The following is an 18,988-nucleotide window of genomic DNA, read 5'->3' on the forward strand; positions in this document are numbered from 1 at the left end:
ACGACTATTCTCTTTCGTTTTTTTTTTGTCCATTTTCGCTAAAACCTCTTTATACGCAAAATTCAAAAAAAATAAGTGGTTAAAATAAGCCAGTCAATTAGAAAATTGATTTATTAATCGGATTAAATTATGTGGACATGGTTGAAAGTTCTATATATCTAGTAATATTTCACGGAAGATCAAAAACGAGGAATATGTAAAATATAACTTGAATTCGTCAGTATATTTACGGTATATTTTGAAAATTAGACGATATGTTTTGGTATATTTCTGAAGGTCGGATGATGCCCACCACAAAACAAAACAAAACAAAACAAAGAAAATACATTTTATTTAAATGTCATATAATATAGTTTTAGCTACAAGAACATCAGCTGACGGTGAAGGCAGTAGGGTGGTGGCACGCATACTTGAAAGAAAGGGTCAACTCCAGACGTTCACTTCAAAGAGCGAAAGGCCTACATAATACACATACATACATACATATGTGAGTATTAAGTCGCTCTCACTTTCAAATAAAACTGGCAAAATGGGAAACATCGCTGTAGCAGTTTCTCTCTGCTGCACCTACTGTCTACGTGGACTTTAACGCCAGTTGATCGTCTACTGCCCCATGGAACGTAGTCTGTGTCGTTAATCTTAAGGTATTTGTTTATCGCCTTTAACAATAGCGATACTCAGTGAGATTATGTACAAGTATCAAAGGTGAATTTACGGTCCAGGAGGGGGGGTGCTATCTCGCAAAAATGGTGCACAACAACTACACATATTTATTGTTCGACCTCTCGTCCTAGCCCTTTGTTTGATAGATCTTTTGAGAAGCCCAACGCCGAAATGCGATTTCTGGGCAATGGAAAAGTGTTATGGAACTTGGCAAGTGATTATTATAAATTGAATTGAAAATCTATTTCCAATAACTATCATCTCAATGCAATTTCTTACAGACAAAGAGCTCCATCACACATCAGTCGCCCAATGCGCTTGCCAAGCTGCATCCCGCCAGCTACAGCAGCAGGAAGGAACCCCCCGCACCATCATCAGAGCCTAAGTCTTCTAAAGCTGCACAGAAACAAAATCTCTTGACTTACCACGTCCTACCGCTTGAAGAGACGTTGAATCGTTTCATTAGCACCGTTGAGCCTCTGCTGACCCCTGAAGAACTTAAACTTCAAAAGAAAATCACTGAAGACTTCAAGTATAAAGAGGGCGACAAGTTACAGACACTCTTGGAGGATGTGGGCAGCGCAGAGAAGAATTGGTTGGCTCATCGCTGGCTTAAGACCGCTTATTTACAATATAGGTCTCCAGTTACTGTCTACGTTAGCCCTGGAATGACTTTTCCAAGGCAAAAGTTCAAAGATGCGCATGCTGTTGTCGAATACACGTCCAAAGTTATCTTTGGCCTGGGCGAGTTTAACGACATTGTGCATGACGAAAAGATCCCCGTCGTGAAGATGGGAAAAAATGAGCTGGACAATGGACAGTTTGGCAAAGTATTTGGCACTTGTCGCATCCCAAAACGAATTACAGACGAGCTTGTCTATAACCCCTGTTCCAACTATGTGGTTGTCATTCACAAGAATCATGTGAGCTAAGCAATGCTGTTGCTGAAATGTTGTTTCACCTTCTTCGATTTCCTCTATCTTGTAGTTCTACAAAATGCGACTCTACAATAAGGAGGGAAAGCTGATTGCCGCTCGCCTTCTGGCCAGCCAGCTGGAAGAGATTATTACCAAGGAGACAACACCTGGGGTGCCCTACGGCATTCTGACCACAGACTCGCGGGACAATTGGGCCGAGGCTTACGAGCAATTGTCATCATTTCCAGGAAACAAAGCCACCCTTGACGCCATCCAAGGGGCTTTGTTCACTGTATCGATAGATGAATGTACCGATCTTCCAGAAAGTGAAGAGACCAACGAACTGATTCTGGGGCTAATCCATGGTGGTGGCAGTAAGGTGAATAGCGGCAACCGTTGGATGGATAAGACTATTCAATTAGTTGTGAATCCCAATGGAAATGTCGGTTTCACCTACGAGCACTCTCCTGCTGAGGGCCAGCCCATAGCCATGATGATGGACTATGTGGTGAAGAAGATGTAAGTGGCGAAAAGCATACAAGCATGCATAAACACAAAAATCACCAACGTATTTTCTTAGGAAGGAGGATCCATCCTTTGGCGAATGCGGTGCTACGGACAACTTCACTCCCGCTGAGAAGCTTAAATTTTGTCCTATTAACGAATGCATCGACCAATGGTTGTTCATTGCGAAGCAGAACATTGACAACCTCGCGTATCAACTGCAAATGAAGGTGCTCAAATTTGAAGGCTATGGAAAGGGCTTCATCAAGAAACAGCGCCTGGGACCTGACAGCTTTGTGCAAATGGCGTTGCAGCTGGCATTCTTCAAGTAAAACTCGTATGTTTTTCACTGGAACCAAACATAATTAAGTATGTGCCTAATTATTTGCAGAATGCACAATGAGCCAGCGGCACAATACGAGTCGGCCCATTTGCGTATATTCGAAGGCGGGCGTACGGAAACCATACGGTCGTGTTCCAATGAATCTTTGGCGTTCTGTCTCGCAATGCAGGACGACAAAGCCACGAACAAGGAGCGTGAAGACAAACTACGAGCGGCGGTAAACAGCCACCAGGCCTATACGAGGCTAGCTTTACAAGGAAAAGGTGTCGATCGCCATCTGCTCGGGTTGAAACTGATGGCCCAGGAGAACGGCGAGCCCATCCCGAAGTTCTTCTCTTCGCCGGGAGTCGTCAAGTCTTCGCACTTTCGCATGTCCACTTCGCAGGTGGCCACGATTTATGATGCCTTTATGGGCTATGGACCTGCTGTGGATGATGGGTACGCATGCTGCTATAACCCACGTGAACAGGACATCATCTTGGCTATATCTGCCTGGCGCCACTGCCAAACGACAGATCATTTAAGGTTCGCCAAAATCCTGGGACAGTCCTTCTTGCAAATGAAAGATGTATTAGAGAACTGCGATAAGCCAAGATCCAAATTGTAGTGTCTATGCATACATATTTCGGCAAGTTATAACACTTTTGGAGAAAGATCTAAATCCTTGTCTTGGCAAGGCTGGCAAGGCACAACTTTTCACAGCTAAAATATCGGAAATTTTCAATATAAACGATATACTCTACTATATTTACACTACAAACTGTATATAAATGAATTTAAAAAGTGCCTTTGCAGCTATCGTCTTTCGTACTAAATTTTGAAGAGAATTTAATACTCTGTGCTGCCATTAAAATACTTAAATATTACTTTAAATACCCAAATATCTTGTAAAGAGTTTTATTTGATAGAAGAAGGTCCGTTGTATTTGAGTTCTGATAAGTGAATGTTTATTGGAATATTTTTGAGTCTTAGCCTAGGGTACAATTGTTCTTATGTTTATCGGAGAGCGGGAGTTCTCCCATGCATCTTATGAAGAGAGTACCACTGAGTACCTGAGTCTATATTAATGCATGATCAGCATTAAGTGGATTATTGAAAGAGACCCTTAGCCTCAGTATGAGTGCGTTGGGGTTCTGCCTGTGTTTTAGGGAAAATATTGATCAGCAGTTTGGGCAGCTAGCTGATCCGCGCTCAAGAGGCAGATCATGTTGCTGTTCAGATGGAATGTGTAACATAAACAATAGTTGTTTATGTCACTGTGTTTATATACGCGCTTATATAAGAGTTTATATATATAACAGAGTATTACATATGTACATGCGGGGTTCGCTACACCTCCCTTTTTAAAAAAATAACGTAATATATGAAGTTATTTATAGCAAAAAATGTTTGATAAAATGTATGCCTGTATATATGTATATAGGTATATAAAATGATTATGTAATAAAAAGTTGTAATCTATCCTTATGTACTTTTTGTTTTTTATCTTTTATATCTGATATTGTAATGTTATCATTATCTCCTATACCGTCTACTGTATACGGTCCGGTGTATTTGAAATCTAACTTATGACCTGTTTCATTTTTTAATAAAACCTGATCTTCTGTTTTTAACTTGAAATTGAAGGCTTGATTGTCATTTTTAGTTTTTTGTTTTTGTTTATTTGATTCTAACATTAATCTGTCTCTTTTATAGGCTTGTTCTAACTTAAATTTTTATTCCTTAGCGTAATCATCTATATTGTATAGGGGGTCTATTCTATCTATACTATTAAAATGTGTTGGCAAGTTTGAAGTCTTATCGAAAATTAACTCATATGGACAATAATCATGTGCCATAGAGGGTGTCGTGCTAAAACAATATACGAAGTATTGTAGTCATACATCCCAATCTGTTTTATCGGTTGAGATGTATGAGCGTATGAACTCATTGAATGTTCTGTGGCTTCGCTCCACGGTTCCTACGGTTTGGTGATGATGTGCAGTCGATGTTATGTTTTGAATATTTAAGTATTTACATAAATTTTCAATTATTGAATTTTTATATTCTGTTCCCATGTCCGTAATGAACGTCTTCATTGGACTGTACTTTAGAATGAAATCTTCAAATATAGCTTTAGCTACTGTTTTTGCACTTTTGTTCTATATTGGTATGGCAGCAAGGTATTTTGTTAGGTCACAGATTAAGGTGACTGCATATTCATTTCCTTGTTCTGATTTAGGAAGTGGACCGATCGTATACACAATTACTCTATCAAAAGCCATGTTTGGTGTTTGTGTTATAGTCATTGGGGTCTTGGTATGTTTAGTCGTTTTGGACATTTGGCATTTTGGACACTTTCTCACATAATTTGTAATTTGACGTGTCATGTTTTTCCAAAAATAATGCCTTCTTATCTTTGCTAATGTTTTAGCTATACCTGTATGACCTCCTTGTATTAGATCGTCATGGAATGTAGACAATATCTCTTCTTTTTCTTTATTTTCTTTTATTGTGGTCACCGGCTTGAGTAGCGCTACTCTTAAATTCTTTAGTATTTTATTGCCCTTATTTTTAAAAGAATCTATTGAAATGTTCTCAAAGATTTCTTCGCTCGGTGCCATTTTAAGTTGGGTGATTTTATTTATACCGGCTTCTTTTTCAAGCCTTTGGAAGAATTGACCTAAGTCGAATGTTCCATTGGTATAAAGATCGCTAACTTCAATTCTTACAATTATCTTCTTTTCATGCTTGAGGAAACATTTAGTCGAAGTTAAATGTAAGGTCACTACTTTTTTAACATCATCATTTTGTATGACGTTGTATATATTAGGCTCTGAAGAGATCGAATGCTTTTGCAATTCTTTGTTTGGACCTGCGCAGGTTTTTTGTCTACTTTGATTTCTTGTAGTGACTTTCATTACTTTGTTGGTTGTCTGAATATTTTTTAGGTCTGTAATGGTTATTCTTGATAACGCATCTGCTATATGATTGTCCTTTCCCTTGAGATACTCCACAGTGAAATCATATAGAGGAAGTCTAGTCTAGTCTAGTCTCATACGTGTTAGTTTAGATCTGGGGTTAACCATTGAAAATAAATATGTATGTGGCCTGTGGTCAGTTTTGACAGTGAAGTGTTTGCCATAAATGTATGGTCGAAAATGATTTATTGCCCAATGTATTGCCGCTAATTCTTGTTCTGTTGTGTTTTTATTACTTTCGCCTTTCTTAAAAGATCTTGATGCATACGCTACTGGTAGCTGGGTTCCGTTATAGTTTTGTGTTAGAACACATCCGTTGTTATACAAAATTCTTTGTTAAAATCTGGATATTGCAATGGCTTCATCAATTGTATTTTTAAATATTCGAATGCTTTCTGGCATTTATCTGTCCATTCGAAGCTAACATTATTTTTACATAATCTTGTTATGTGGCATGAATAATCGGAAAATTTTTTAATAAAACGTCTATAATAATTGCAGAATGCAACGAATCGTCTAGCGCTATCTGCGTCCGTTGGGACTGGGTATTTCTCTATGACGTCATATTTCTTGTCGTCTGGTAAAATACCTTTGTCAGAATGCCTGAGAAGGTTCGATACCTGAAAATGCAATTGTCATCATTCTTTGAAAAGAATTGGGCGCTATTTTTAAACCGTATGGTAATCGCGTGAAGCGATGGGAGCCATTGCTCGTTGAAAAGGACGTTATATTTCTTGAACTTTCTTCAAGCTCTATTTGATGAAAGCCTGACATCAGATCTAGACATGAAAAGTATTTGGCTCTACCTAATTGATCAAGAATATCATCTATTCTGGGCAGTGGGAATTTGTCTGATAACACTTTTTTGTTTATTTGGCGGTAGTCAATCACTAGGCGCCATCTTTTACTATCTGAATTTAGTAATGATTTTTTCGGTACGATTAATAATGGACTGTTATATTCTGAGACTGAATATTAAAAGACTACTATTTTGTCTTTTATTAGTTTGTCCACTTGTTTTATTGCTTCCTCTTTTTGACTGTGGGGAATATTCTAATTTTTAATATATACCGGTTCATCATCTTTCACTTTTATCTTTTGTTTATAAAAATTATTAGTTGATATCGATTCGGTTTTTGTTCCGAATATGTCACTGTATTTGGTGCATAGTTCTGTGAGAATAGTTTTGAAATGTTGGGGAAAATTTTTATTTACTATGTCGTAATCATCTAATGACTCGAATTGGATGGCATCTAGTTTAATAAGTGCATTTTTGTTTGTTGTATTTAGGATTCGGACGAAGGTGTTTCGAGAATCTGAAATAGGAAACTCTCTATGTATACTCCATTTTGGATCTCTTGGTTTGGTATGACTATGTATTTGGTTGCTGTATTTATAGCAATCTTTCGGAAAACTTCGGAGCGGACTGGTAAAATTGTTAAGTTGTTATGTAGATTGTGTTGAATTGGAATGTTGATAGGGAAACGAAGATTATTTGGTCTCAGTATGAGCCAATCATTTTCATGTTTTAAGTCTATTTGGCAATTCAATTTTTTCATGAAGTCTATACCTATTATGGGAAAGTCTGAATCTACTATATGAAAACTATGGGGAACAGCATATTTTCCTGAAAGAAGTTCTATGAATGCTAATCCTTTAGAATTGTTGGTGCCTTCACCAATGCCTGATATTTTTGTGATATTGTTGTAATTTAGGTTACGAAATGTGTCTGAACTTTCTTTAAGTAAAGATATGTCTGCACCAGTATCAACTAATAATATGTATGTTTTGCGTGTTTTTTCATTTTGTAATGAAACAAATAGATTGAAATTGAGATTTATAGTGTGAACCGCTGTTATGACTTTTGTTGTTTTCTCAAGGGTGCCTCCCAGTTTTCCGGCATGGTTTGAACCTGTCGGACATTGTTGGTCTGTTTATTGTTGTTACTGTTATAGGTACTACCTTTTTGACGGTTATTTCCTCTATAAGTTCCACATCCCCTTCCGTAGTTGTTGTAGTTATTCTGGCTATTATTTCGGTAATAATTGTTTTTATTATTATAATTACCACGACCATTGCCTCTACCGTGATAATAGCCTCTATTATAATTGCCTCTTTGGGAGTACAAAATGGAACTTGCATTTCCCGTCATCTCAGTGCTGCAATGTATATATGTACTTAGAGACGGCTTCATTCATGGTTCTGAATGTACCTGCCACTAGTATTGTTTTCAACTTGCAATGCTCACAATTTTTGGTCATGATGCCAATTGCTTCCTTAATGCTGAAATTATCAGCATGCTCTGGTGGCAATCCCTCATCGATATACGAATATTCGAGTAACTTTCGTAAACTGTCGATTTTATTGGTAAATTTAGTGGCTGTTTTGCCTTTTTGATAGACATTTGCCATTTTTGCTTTTACAACGTCGGATGTTTCACCGACAATTGTGTCTTGCAATTTCTTTATTACTGCACTAATCGTTGTCTCGTTTTGAACTTTATAGAGAGTTGAGCCAATTATTTAAGACTTTATTACCTCTATTGCTATGGCTTCATATGAGCCTTTTGTCATATCAACCAATTTTATTGCCGTTATGAATCTTTGTAAATGGAGTTTTTTTCCATCAAATTCTGGCACTGCATGCGAAATTTCTTTTATATATGTACGCCCTTTGGGCGGCTGATTCATCGGCCATGGTGCTAAGTTTTTGTTCTATTTTAACAGATTTATATACTTAGTTTGTGGCAAGAGTGATTGGTCAAAAACAGCTAGTTTGGTGTAATCGTTTGGCAATATAAGTTTTAAATTATGTATTTTATTAACGTTTAAAAGGTTACTTTTTAGACGTTCTATTACATCTCTAATTTGAACTGTATGCAAAGATGTTAGCCTTTTTTGATTATTTAGATGAAGAGTTACTATTTCGTTGTACTTTGCAATGAGGATTTCAGTATGTTTTACTATTGTACACGTTGTGATAGGCACACTTTTATTTAAGCATTTGTATGATTTGTCAAATTCGGTTCTATTGTTTGAAATTTTGCTTACTATCTCTTTCCATTCCATAGATATTCGGATCTACTTTATTATTATTATTAAGCATTTATTTTCTTTTAAAAAAAATTTTCATTTATATATTTTGGGTGAATCTTTTCTTAAGATGCTTGTTATGCATTGTATAAAGTTTAAGAACAAGCACTACCGAAATTAAAATGATTATTATTAATAACTGAGTCCATAGACGTCCTATGTCCTCGATATGATCAACAAATTCAACATTATTAACGACATTGGCCGTTGGATTTTCAACTTTAGACTCTGTTTTACCCATGATTAATTATTGGGTTTTTCTTCTAACATTTCTTGATAACATTTTGTTCCTACCTAATTGGCGTATGGCTTTATGGGCCAAACTTCTCATCGGGCAATGCAAATATTGCTCAATGGTACATGTTACTTTGATTTTTTGATTATTTATATATATGTATAAGTAAAACTAAATATTATTATATGCTGCTGTCGTGTTGTCTTCTTTGCGTTTCCTTCGGAGGTGCAAGAGGCGGATTATATGCCACTCGCACTTTATTCCTGCTGTGGCGCAAGAGGCGGTCCTATGCCTCTCGCACTTTATTCCTGGCCCAGCTTGGCGCTCTGGGCGGGTCCGTGCTGGTCATCGCACAGGCCCTATGTTGGGCGCTCTTTGCAGCGCTGTCGGTTTTTTCAGGGCTTTGGCACGTTCCAAAGCAGCCGACGTAGTAGAGCGGGCCTCCGTAATCAGCCGGGCACTTCTTTTTAAATTTTTGGTAGTTCTTTTTTGGGTGGAGGAGATGTTTTAGTTTTGTCGAATATTGATTTGATACTTGAGTGAGAGGGGGAGCTCTTTTTCTGTCGTTTTTGGTCTTGTTGCCAAGACTCTATATGATCTATTTTGTTATATATCTCGCTGGCCGTCTCCCAACGTGGTGGTTCGTTGGTGGCTAGTAATTTTAAAAGTTGGGCTTTTTCTCTTCTTTGTCTTACTTTTATTCCACTGCGTTTTTATACCCGATACTCAAAATGAGTATTGGGGTATATTAGATTTGTGGTAAAAGTGGATGTGTGTAACGTCCAGAAGGAATCGTTTCCGACCCCATAAAGTATATATATTCTTGATCAGCATCAATAGCCGAGTCGATTGAGCCATGTCTGTCTGGCCGTCCGTCTGTCCGTCCCCTTCAGCGCCTAATGCTCAAAGACTATAAGAGCTAGAGCAACGATGTCTTGGATCCAGACTTCTGTGATATGTCACTGCTCCAAAAATATTTCAAAACTTTGCCCCGCCCACTTCCGCCCCCACAAAGGGCGAAAATCTGTGGCATCCACAATTTCGACGATACGAGAAAACTAAAACCGAAAAATCGTAGAATCTGACTATATCTTCTAGAGTGCAAAATCTGAACCAGATCGTATAATTATTACAGCCAGAATCACGAAAACAATTTCACTCTTTCTCGCTCTGTCTCACTCTAACACACAGGTTTCATGGTCGGTTTTGCCAATTGCAAAATATGAGTTCAAGGATCTCAGAACCTATAAAAGCCAGAACAACCAAATTTGGTATCCACACTCCTGTGATATCGGACCTTGACCGTTTCGTGCCCAAATTTCGCCACACCCCCTTCCGCCCCCGCAAAGGACGAAAATCTGGGGTATCCACACATCTCAGAGTCTATTAAGGCTAGAGTAACCAAATTAAGTATCCGCACTTCTGTTAGATCTCACTATAAAACGTATATCTCAGAATTTCGCCCCACCCCCTTCCGCCCCCATAAAGGACGAAAATCTGTTGCATCCACAATATTGCACATTCGAGAAAACTAAAAACGCACAATCATAGAGAATAACCATATCTACCTGTAGATATGTAGACTTTTGTAGCCAAAAGTAAGAAATCAATTTGCACTGGCTACGCAGCGCCCGACGTCACGCTCAGACTGATTTTCTGTCTCTCTCGCACGCATTCTTTGTCGTGTCGTTCAATATTAGCGGCGTCTGCCGGAGGAGAGCCATACTGACTTAGTATCGGGTATAACTGTAGAGTTGCGGTGTCCGCAGCAACTCACAACGTTCCCCCTAGTTTATTTTTGAACCCACTCATCCTCTACTCACTCAGTATTTAAATCCTCCTTTTTTTTTTTGTCCAGTGCCTCAGTTTTATTGTTTTGTGTTTTGTTTTTATACCCGATACTCAAAATGAGTATTGGGGTATATTAGATTTGTGCTAAAAGTTGATGTGTGTACGTCCAGAAGGAATCGTTTCCGACCCCATAAAGTATATATTCTTGATCAGCATCAATAGCCGAGTCGCTTGAGCCATGTCTGTCCGTCCGTCCGTCCGTCTGTCCGTCCCCTTCAGCGCCTAGTGCTCAAAGACTATAAGAGCAACGATGTTTTGGATCCAGACTTCTGTGATATGTCACTGCTACAAAAATATTTCAAAACTTCGAATTGCCCACGGACGGACGGACGGACAGACATGGCCACTTCAATTTGCAATAGTTGTTTATGTCACTGCGTTTATATACGCGCTTATGTATGAGTTTATATATATAACAGAGTATTACATATGTATGTACATGCATGGGTTCGCTACAATCTGTCGTTAATGGAGATAACATTCGTGCAGATGTATTTAAGAGACAAACCTCCCGTAAAGAAGCTAGCTCTGGATGCAGAAGTTTTTTATCACCAATAAAGTGATCCGAATAGGGACAAACTCCTACTGAGTTAAGTAAAACAACACACAGGCTTATACAAAAGTGAAAGTTTGCTTCTATGATCTATATAAACAAAGCAGTTCTGTTTTTTGGACGATTGTACTTTACATATGGAGTCGGAGTTGAGATGCGTTCTGTGCGGTGGAAACTTCCTACCAATGTAGAAATACCCTCTTCTAGGGTAAACAAATTGTGCACATTTAGTCTAGTCCGTTCCTTTGCATATCGCAGGATACACGAGCTAGAGGAACACTTGTTAGGTCTGTATACTTTGCGGTGCGCAAGTTGATAGGTTGTTTTTGTGGTGACCCCAAAAAGTAAACACGCCAATCGAGGAAATAACAATTACAGGATAGTTTATGTATACATATTGCTAAACAAAATCAATCAAGTGGCTCAGGCATACACTTAGCTCAATGCTGTTTGAAAAACTGGGTCTAGTCCTTTTTGCAATGATAACAGCTGCAAGACACGGCACTTTTAAAGGTGACATTTCGAATGCCCTCAATGCACAGTACGCGACGTTGTATCTGGAAGGAACAACAGGATCTAGAGATTGGGGAAGCAGAAAAAATTGAAGAGTCGACCCACCTCCTCGGATTTCATCATGTTGCAACATTGGCCGACACTTACCACCGGCTTCGGTGGCTTGAACAGTCCAGTAAGCGAGGCCCCTGCCCAAGGAATCGACGGCACAGAATATGATTCACAAAATCCCCGACAGGCATTGGTCGTTATGGTGAACTCCACACAATCAGGGATAGAAATCTTGCGCGTGTTGCCCACTTTGTGGCAGCCGGGGCGCAGCCAGGCATCCTTGCCCGCCAAACTGCATTCGCCGCCCAGGAACCAGAAAGAGCAACAGAGAAGTACAAACCACTGGGCCGACCTCATCTTGGGAACTGTGGCTCAACCAGATATCCGCCTTGTTTTTATCCGCGCTGAAGGAACTTTGACGCCTGCGCAGAGCTGCCCAAGAGTTGACCATCGCGGCAATTGAATAAAATTGAATGGCCGTGTGGGATGGTAGGGAATGATTTGCTTCTAGAATATTAAACTATGCTCAAGGCGTAAATAAAGAAGATCTATAAATAAACATGCATATTTTATTGAAAAGGAACTGGAAATAGCCCTAACAACCAATGTCAACTGTCAGCCATCATCTTCCCTCATCCCTTTTAAAAGCCTTCTTTAAACTGTATCAATTTAGAAAATTAAAAACTTATTGATTCATTGTTGATATCGAGATATTTATGAGAAAATTGACCTGCTTACCCTCGTGTGTGGTTTTCCATTTCCAGATTTGGGATTTCTGTGTATTCGCATTTATCACTGGGAACAGCATTTTGTTTTTTACTATGGTACTTGCAGTAGTAGGATTAGATTGTTGAATAGTAAAACATGGCTAAGTCGGACATTTTATCGTCGAAGGAATTATATTGAATTGGTGATGAAGAATTGTCGGACAGATATTCTCAATGTGTACATTGATGGTTTCAGAATACGGAATAGTTTTGTTTATAGTTTACTAGGTTTTGTTTTTTTTTTTTTTAACAGGACATGTCTGCAAGGCAGATGACACATCGAAGTGATTTGATATTTTGAGGCGATCTGAGAGCTTGGATTTTCGTAGTAAACTACAATTCCTTATTTAGAGGTTGGTCTTATGTAGATTAGGTTAGGTTAGGTAGGTATGTAGATTAAAAAGTTATACACATAAAAGACAGCCCTCGTATCTGAAGATCTGACAAATTATTTTGATACCATACATATTTTAGATGGCGAAATTGCTAAAAAAAAATCTTTAGTATGATAGTCGACGATCCTATTAAGGGTTGTGCTATTAAAATCATGTCATCATCTTGGGCCGATGAACAAAAAAGGTCAATATATGGTCGAAGTACAACACCTTTTAATAATAATAATAAATACAGATCAAGTGGGACATTACAATTTCCATTAAACAAAAATAGCTGTCATAATCGAATAGGTGTTTGTGCTGGGCCCACAGTACGAGGAATACACAAGGAACTCAGTATGTGCTCAGTTTCAGTTCAGTTGGCCTCTGTAGTCTCATTTCGTTAGTGGCGAGAACAGCTTTGTTGTCGTTAAATATTTATTGAGCCGTATTTCTACACCCACACAGTTTTGCCCAATTAATACCAATACATTTCCTTCCGTGCTCTGCTGCAAGCAGATACCTTTAATCGAGACACTGCCAAATGCATCGTAACCAAAACGGCAACCATTTTCACGGTGTGAATGAGGGCGTTCCACTGGGACCAGATCTACCGCTTGAAGCCGTGGAGGTGGACATCGAGGACAACCATCAAGGAGATGAGTTGTCCAATGGTGGTCTCGGGCTCGGGTCCACCCAGAGTTCCTCTAGCAAATTCTTAGCCCCCACTGTGAGCGATCAGGCGCTTAATACCCTCAATGAACTTCGCGAGGCTAATCTTTTGTGTGATGCCGAAATCTCAGTGGGGGAGCATGCCTTCAATGTTCATCGTGCCATCATGTGCTCGTGCAGCTCCTACTTTCGGTGAGTCCAGTCAAGTGCAGTCAAGTCCGACAAAGCCCCCAAGCCCATACCAAATCTCCGCTTCTCTACGGAAACTAGCGCACAGTTTACGGGCTTTAATGCCGTAAGTCGAGGATTTGGTGCCGAGGGGGGCGCCAGCGAACAAATCCACGTCGTCAACATACCAGGCGTCAGAGCATCCATCATGAACTGTGTCATACAGTACGCCTACCTTCGCAAGACCAACATCTGCGACGACAACGTGCACGAGCTTCTAATATGTGCGGATTACGTGGGCATGGTGGGGCTGGTCCAGCAGTGCAAGGAGTACCTCAGCCGCACCCTTACACCGGAGAACTGTGTCAGCATCATGGGATTTGCCCGGTGAGTTGGGGAAGGGAAGGCACTGCGCCGCTTGCAGAGGAGTGCACTAATCCCCTCATAATTGGCTCCCATCAGCCAAAGCCAATTTTAATTGATTTTTTTTTATTTGATTTGATTTGATTGGATTTTACATATTTAATTGGTGACAGCTTTCGGTTCCTGGACGACTTGCATGTGAAGGCGCGCAATTACACACTTCGGTACTTCACGGAGGTTGCTGCTCGTAATACGGACATACTGGACATGAACGTGACGGACTTTTACGCCATAATTAGCGACGATGACCTAAACACGCGGGAGGAGGACTACGTGTGGAAGATGTGTGTCAAGTGGATAGATCGGGATCCCGAGAACCGTAAAAAGCACGTTGCCCACTTGATGACAGGCGTACGTTTGGGTCTAATGACCCCAAAGGTGCGTACACCAGTCCGAAACTCCAAATCCAAATCGGGATGCCATTCTAATCGAAACCCATCGCAATCTGCAGTGCTTCATGGAGGAGGTCAAGGAGCACCCGTATGTCCTGCAGTGCGATGAAGCCAAGCCCCTGATAGTGGACACCTTTAAATTCATGTATGATCTGGACTTTCTAAACCCACAGGCCGATGAGGTAATGTTAATGGTTAATGCTCTCTCTCTTGTCTGCAGCAACTACTTATACGTCCCCTTTAATATGCCCTTCCAACCAAAGCTCACCACGCCGCCGCTGGCCATGCCGCGCCTGCCGCACGAGGTGATCTTTGCGATTGGCGGCTGGAGTGGTGGCACTTCAAAGGGATGCATCGAGACCTACGACACGCGCGCTGACCGCTGGGTGAACATCAATGCCGAAGACCCGGCAGGACCCCGCGCATACCACGGAACCGCCGTGATCGGTTTCAAGATCTACTCCATTGGGGGCTACGACGGAGTTGAGTATTTCAACACATGCCGGGTCTTCGATGCCGTGAAGAAGAAGTGGAGTGAAATCGCCCCAATGCACTGCCGCCGCTGCTACGTCAGCGTGGCCGAGCTGAATGGTCAGATCTATGCGATCGGGGGCTACGACGGACACAATCGATTAAACACTGTAGAGCGCTTCAACCCCAAGACAAATCAGTGGTCCATCATTCCACCCATGAACATGCAACGGTCTGATGCCAGTGCCTGTACCCTGAAGGGGCGTATCTATGCCACTGGCGGATTCAATGGTCAGGAGTGCCTGGACAGCGCCGAGTTCTACGATCCGACGACCAATGTATGGACGCGGATAGCGAACATGAATCACCGTCGATCCGGGGTGAGCTGTGTCGCCTTCAAGGGCCAGTTGTATGTGATTGGGGGATTCAATGGCACTGCCCGATTGGCCACCGGAGAGCGCTTTGACCCGGAATCCCAGGCCTGGCAATTTATCAGGGAAATGAATCACTCGCGCAGCAACTTCGGTCTAGAGATCATAGACGATATGATATTCGCCATTGGGGGATTCAACGGCGTCTCGACCATATCCCACACCGAGTGCTATGTGGCCGAGACAGATGAGTGGATGGAGGCCACAGATATGAACATCGTGCGCTCCGCCCTGTCGGCCAATAATGTGGCTGGACTGCCCAACAAACGGGACTACATACACAAGGAGAGGGATCGTCTAATGGAGGAGCGCCGTCAGCGGCTGATGGCCTCGGCCATGGCCCGAGACGAAGTTGGCAATGGAAATCCGCCACACTCGCTGGTGGCAACAAACGACGCGGCCCTCGATGACTACGAGAGTCCCAACGATGACGAAGATGGCAATGGTCATGATCAGCCGCAACTGGCCCTGCAGCAGCTAGGCTTGCCCTTGCCCGTACCCCCTCTACCCCATGGGCAGCCGGCCATTGCTGCTCCAGGTGGTGCCCAAGCTCAACCCCAAGCCCAAGCCCTGGCCCAACCACAACCTGCCCCAGGACAGGAAAATCGGGCGGTGGACGATCGCGGACAAGAAAATAATCGGCGATTTCGCGTGCACCTGCGTAATCAGCGGTATGGTTCGCATCATGAAATTCGTCGTCGCGCCTAGGCGCTGGTGCCATAGAAGGCGCACCGAAACCTTCCCCCGGCCTTGACTCCGTAACCTGCTATATCTCTGTGAATATCTCTCTATATCCCGGCCGAGACAAAAAGACACATATCATATTAGAGGATGCGTTAGCGTGGGCTGCAGACTTTCCGATAGAGAAATCATGCAGCGCAGCCCACGTCCGTTGGAACCGTTTTTTTTTGGATATCTCTAAAACTTAAAAAGTTTACCCTTTCGGCCGCTATTCCCGTTTAATCAAAAGCAAACTGCCAGGAACGATTCCGCCAAGTTTGGGATTTTTCAGCCCCTTCGCAAATCAAAATTTTAGTATACTTCAAAATTCTACCGAAGGTACATATATCAAAATTGCTGGCATTGTGCAGACTTCAAATTAATAAATCGCTGCATTGTAATAGTAGTAAATGAATCCCTGCCATCAAATTAGAATTCAAATTGGTAACGGCTCGAATCAGCGGAATTGAATATGCAAAATTTGAGCTCGAAACCATTAGAGCGTTTATTTGTACACTTACTTGGGACGAGTTGGGTGGGTGGACGCATAGAAGAGCTTGCCGCAGCGCAGTCGCTGTAGTCGGGGCTGGGCTGGCATATAAAAAGAAGGCGTAAGGCGCCACAGTCAGCCACTACGCGGTCGGCAGCGAAGAGTCCACTTTTCTGACGGTTGCTCGAAACCAAGGCAAAATGGCTGGCTGTGCAGTTCTGTAAGGGACACTAAGAACCTAGTGCGGTTATCGCAAGGGGGCCCACACTCTGTCTAAAGCACATTTCACTCTCTCTTTCAGAATTTTGGTGCTGTTCTTGGGCACACCCCTGTTGCATGTTGTCGGCACGCAGTTGGTAGAGCTCCAACCGATCAACAGTGGTCCGACGGTAGCTCCGTTGGGCTGCCATCGACGCGTATACACATACAAGGTGACCCAATCCGATTTGCTGGGACATGAGTGCTGGGATTATGTGAGCGTTTGGTCCTGTTGGGGGCGTTGTGACTCTAGCGAAATATCGGACTGGAAATTTCCATACAAACGCTCATTTCATCCAGTATGCGTGCACGCCCAGCGGCAGCCAGCGGAAGCTATACTCAAGAACTGTCACCCCGAAGCCGATGAAGGCATAAGCAAGTATCACTACATGGAGGCGGTGAACTGCCACTGCCATACATGCTCCACACAGGACACCAGCTGCGAGGCTCCAGCTAATAACGTGCTAGACGAGGGCAGCAAGGCTGTCAAAGTCTTGACCCTCACTGGAGCCGATTCCGTGGACCTGGACTATTAGACGAATGTACATAAACTGGTTTATGGTTCAGTGTAGTGCAGTACGGGGGCTTCTTTGGTTACAATAAAATATACTTTACAGCACGTTGCATTTAAAGCACACATCCGAAGCTTTTATACAATTTTTGGTGAAGTGTCTTCTACTGTGTGTAGTTTCTTAGCTACAAGCGTTTTTTTTCTTATAGTCTAAAGCCTGATGAACATGAAACGATCATATACGTCCTGATAACCTAAGATATATATATATATATGTATTTATAATATAAAACAAAACTTCATATTACGTGGTCAAGCCCATCGAAGCGTCTACTGTGTGCTCGTGCTTGGAAAGCTTAGCCATCGTTATCTACAGGAATTTTGGACTTGAGTTAGTGCCTCTCTCCTGCGCTAACAGGTATAGGCAATAGAGAGACGAGATGCCTAGGCCAATTGCACCGCCAAGTGCACACCTCCGTAGGCCAGCTTAAAAAAGGCATCGAATCGATTAATTGTCTCTATTTAAGTGAAGTTGAACCACTCACCTGTGGATTTATACAGCAGGCCTGTGGCAGAGCCCGCAATTACTGTGTTGACATGGTCATCCTCGCCACGAGAGTATTGCAATAGCACACCGCACGCCGAATAGAGCACCGCCAGGGTCCCCAGAGAGTTTGCCGTTCCAGAACCCTGCTTCATAATGTGATTGATTAACCTGCGATTGGAGAGATCACGTATTAGAGCATCTTCAAATTAAATAGCATAATGTACTCACTGAGTTCGCCGCAGTTTCCCCGTCTGATTGAGCGCGTTGGTGGCCTTAAAACCATTGTATACTCCCGCTAGACCTCCAATACCGCCGCCAATCATAACCGAAGTGCCAATCTGGGAGAAGGCTAGCTCAAAACGGCCACGCTGCTTGTTGGCACCCTCGGGAAAGATGAACTCGGGCTGTGCCTGCTGCAGGAAGCGTGAATCGTAGTTGAGGTATGGCGAGACCGGAGCGCTACTAAATTTGCTTGCACCAGATGTGTAGTTTGAGTTTGTTGCTTCTTCAACTGCACCGTGTGATTAAGAATTATTAAACTAATGTATTTTCATTCAGGAAAAACCAACAGGTAAATCCACAGCTAGTACATATGTAACAAACGAGTCACATTGCGTAACGTAGTTCTTTGCTTACCGGCTGGCGCGGGCGCCAATGAAAATGGTTTCCGCAGAAAGTCGTCACTCATTTTTGAATTTGTTTGCTTGCTTTGCCAAGGGAATGGTACTAATTTTGATGTTCAGTCAGCCGGTCAATTGTATAAAAGATCGCTTCACACTACAGATGCAAACGATTTCCGTGAGCTCCTGTTTTCTTAGTTTCCTAGTTTGTCAGGTCAGCGTGACGTATGGGGGGGAGCACGCCTGATTTTGAGCACTTTCGATACATACAATTTGAACAAGTTAAATATCGCCATCGAAAATATCGATATATTTTGTAAATTCCAAGTTCCATGCACATATAACCATATCATAATATTTAAAAAGTTGTAATGAAATTTTGTTGATAAAGCTAAAAATACGGCACCAACGAATTCAAGAACCGACGGCGTTTAAATAGTTTTTATATGACTTAGAACCTGT

The 18,988-nt window shown here is 41.8% G+C and overlaps 5 protein-coding genes across 13 annotated transcripts; 3 read left to right on the top strand and 2 right to left on the bottom strand.

The window, feature by feature from the left end:
- The first annotated feature begins 262 nt into the window (after nt 1–262).
- Nucleotides 263–3,310, top strand: LOC6902756 (carnitine O-acetyltransferase-like). Of its 6 annotated transcripts, none has more exons than XM_015181394.2 (6): nt 263–487; nt 795–877; nt 945–1,586; nt 1,651–2,099; nt 2,161–2,412; nt 2,476–3,310. In XM_015181394.2, the coding sequence occupies exons 2-6, from the start codon at nt 851–853 to the stop codon at nt 3,032–3,034; spliced, it is 1,929 nt and encodes a 642-aa protein (XP_015036880.1). In that variant the 5' UTR covers nt 263–487; nt 795–850; the 3' UTR covers nt 3,035–3,310. The 6 variants fall into 6 exon arrangements, with proteins under 6 accessions (XP_015036880.1, XP_015036879.1, XP_002133268.2 ...); XM_015181393.2 differs by having other exon boundaries at nt 795–873; XM_002133232.3 differs by lacking the exon at nt 263–487 and adding an exon at nt 505–705 and having other exon boundaries at nt 795–873.
- An 8,165-nt stretch (nt 3,311–11,475) lies between these two features.
- Gpa2 (Glycoprotein hormone alpha 2) lies at nt 11,476–12,289 on the bottom strand. The gene is made up of 2 exons (XM_002133231.3): nt 11,737–12,289; nt 11,476–11,675 (listed from the first exon to the last, which is right to left on the bottom strand). The coding sequence occupies exons 1-2, from the start codon at nt 12,037–12,039 to the stop codon at nt 11,583–11,585; spliced, it is 396 nt and encodes a 131-aa protein (XP_002133267.1). The 5' UTR covers nt 12,040–12,289; the 3' UTR covers nt 11,476–11,582.
- An 837-nt stretch (nt 12,290–13,126) lies between these two features.
- Nucleotides 13,127–16,511, top strand: klhl10 (kelch-like protein 10). 2 transcript variants are annotated; one of them, XM_033379554.1, is made up of 6 exons: nt 13,127–13,225; nt 13,292–13,687; nt 13,766–14,050; nt 14,200–14,464; nt 14,538–14,623; nt 14,699–16,511. In XM_033379554.1, exons 2-6 carry the CDS (start codon nt 13,368–13,370, stop codon nt 16,086–16,088), a joined length of 2,346 nt encoding a protein of 781 aa, XP_033235445.1. In that variant the 5' UTR covers nt 13,127–13,225; nt 13,292–13,367; the 3' UTR covers nt 16,089–16,511. The 2 variants fall into 2 exon arrangements, with proteins under 2 accessions (XP_033235445.1, XP_003736157.1); XM_003736109.3 differs by having other exon boundaries at nt 13,195–13,687; nt 14,538–14,660; nt 14,742–16,511.
- A 106-nt stretch (nt 16,512–16,617) lies between these two features.
- Nucleotides 16,618–17,656, top strand: Gpb5 (Glycoprotein hormone beta 5). Its single transcript, XM_003736108.3, has 2 exons — nt 16,618–16,810; nt 16,892–17,656. Exons 1-2 carry the CDS (start codon nt 16,791–16,793, stop codon nt 17,382–17,384), a joined length of 513 nt encoding a protein of 170 aa, XP_003736156.1. The 5' UTR covers nt 16,618–16,790; the 3' UTR covers nt 17,385–17,656.
- Tim23 (translocase of inner mitochondrial membrane 23) lies at nt 17,470–18,774 on the bottom strand. 3 transcript variants are annotated; one of them, XR_004469073.1, is made up of 5 exons: nt 18,543–18,774; nt 18,135–18,417; nt 17,905–18,074; nt 17,668–17,845; nt 17,470–17,605 (listed from the first exon to the last, which is right to left on the bottom strand). XR_004469073.1 is itself a non-coding variant. In XM_002133230.3 (4 exons), exons 1-4 carry the CDS (start codon nt 18,592–18,594, stop codon nt 17,730–17,732), a joined length of 621 nt encoding a protein of 206 aa, XP_002133266.1. In that variant the 5' UTR covers nt 18,595–18,774; the 3' UTR covers nt 17,600–17,729. The 3 variants fall into 3 exon arrangements, 1 of the variants encoding a protein (XP_002133266.1); XR_001451462.2 differs by having other exon boundaries at nt 17,470–17,613; XM_002133230.3 differs by having other exon boundaries at nt 17,600–17,845.
- Between the last annotated feature and the right edge of the window lie 214 nt (nt 18,775–18,988).

The sequence above is a fragment of the Drosophila pseudoobscura genome, chromosome 4 (genome assembly GCF_009870125.1).
Source record: "Drosophila pseudoobscura strain MV-25-SWS-2005 chromosome 4, UCI_Dpse_MV25, whole genome shotgun sequence".
Classification (NCBI taxonomy): Eukaryota; Metazoa; Arthropoda; class Insecta; order Diptera; family Drosophilidae; genus Drosophila; species Drosophila pseudoobscura.

Bases quoted from the DNA above. Each gene is read 5' to 3' on its own strand.
- LOC6902756 (XM_002133232.3), top strand. The intron at 2,100-2,160 runs GTAAGTGGCGAA...GTATTTTCTTAG, and splicing joins GACTATGTGGTGAAGAAGAT to GAAGGAGGATCCATCCTTTG. The intron at 2,413-2,475 runs GTAAAACTCGTA...AATTATTTGCAG, and splicing joins TTGCAGCTGGCATTCTTCAA to AATGCACAATGAGCCAGCGG.
- Gpa2 (XM_002133231.3), bottom strand. From the start codon at position 12,039: ATGAGGTCGGCCCAGTGGTTTGTACTTCTCTGTTGCTCTTTCTGGTTC. The intron at 11,676-11,736 runs GTGGGTCGACTC...TGTTCCTTCCAG, and splicing joins ACATGATGAAATCCGAGGAG to ATACAACGTCGCGTACTGTG.
- klhl10 (XM_033379554.1), top strand. From the start codon at position 13,368: ATGCATCGTAACCAAAACGGCAACCATTTTCACGGTGTGAATGAGGGC. The intron at 14,051-14,199 runs GTGAGTTGGGGA...AATTGGTGACAG, and splicing joins AGCATCATGGGATTTGCCCG to CTTTCGGTTCCTGGACGACT. The intron at 14,465-14,537 runs GTGCGTACACCA...CGCAATCTGCAG, and splicing joins TGGGTCTAATGACCCCAAAG to TGCTTCATGGAGGAGGTCAA.
- Gpb5 (XM_003736108.3), top strand. From the start codon at position 16,791: ATGGCTGGCTGTGCAGTTCT. The intron at 16,811-16,891 runs GTAAGGGACACT...TCTCTCTTTCAG, and splicing joins ATGGCTGGCTGTGCAGTTCT to AATTTTGGTGCTGTTCTTGG.
- Tim23 (XM_002133230.3), bottom strand. From the start codon at position 18,594: ATGAGTGACGACTTTCTGCGGAAACCATTTTCATTGGCGCCCGCGCCA. The intron at 18,418-18,542 runs GTAAGCAAAGAA...CACACGGTGCAG, and splicing joins ATTGGCGCCCGCGCCAGCCG to TTGAAGAAGCAACAAACTCA. The intron at 17,846-17,904 runs GTGAGTGGTTCA...GCCTTTTTTAAG, and splicing joins CCTGCTGTATAAATCCACAG to CTGGCCTACGGAGGTGTGCA.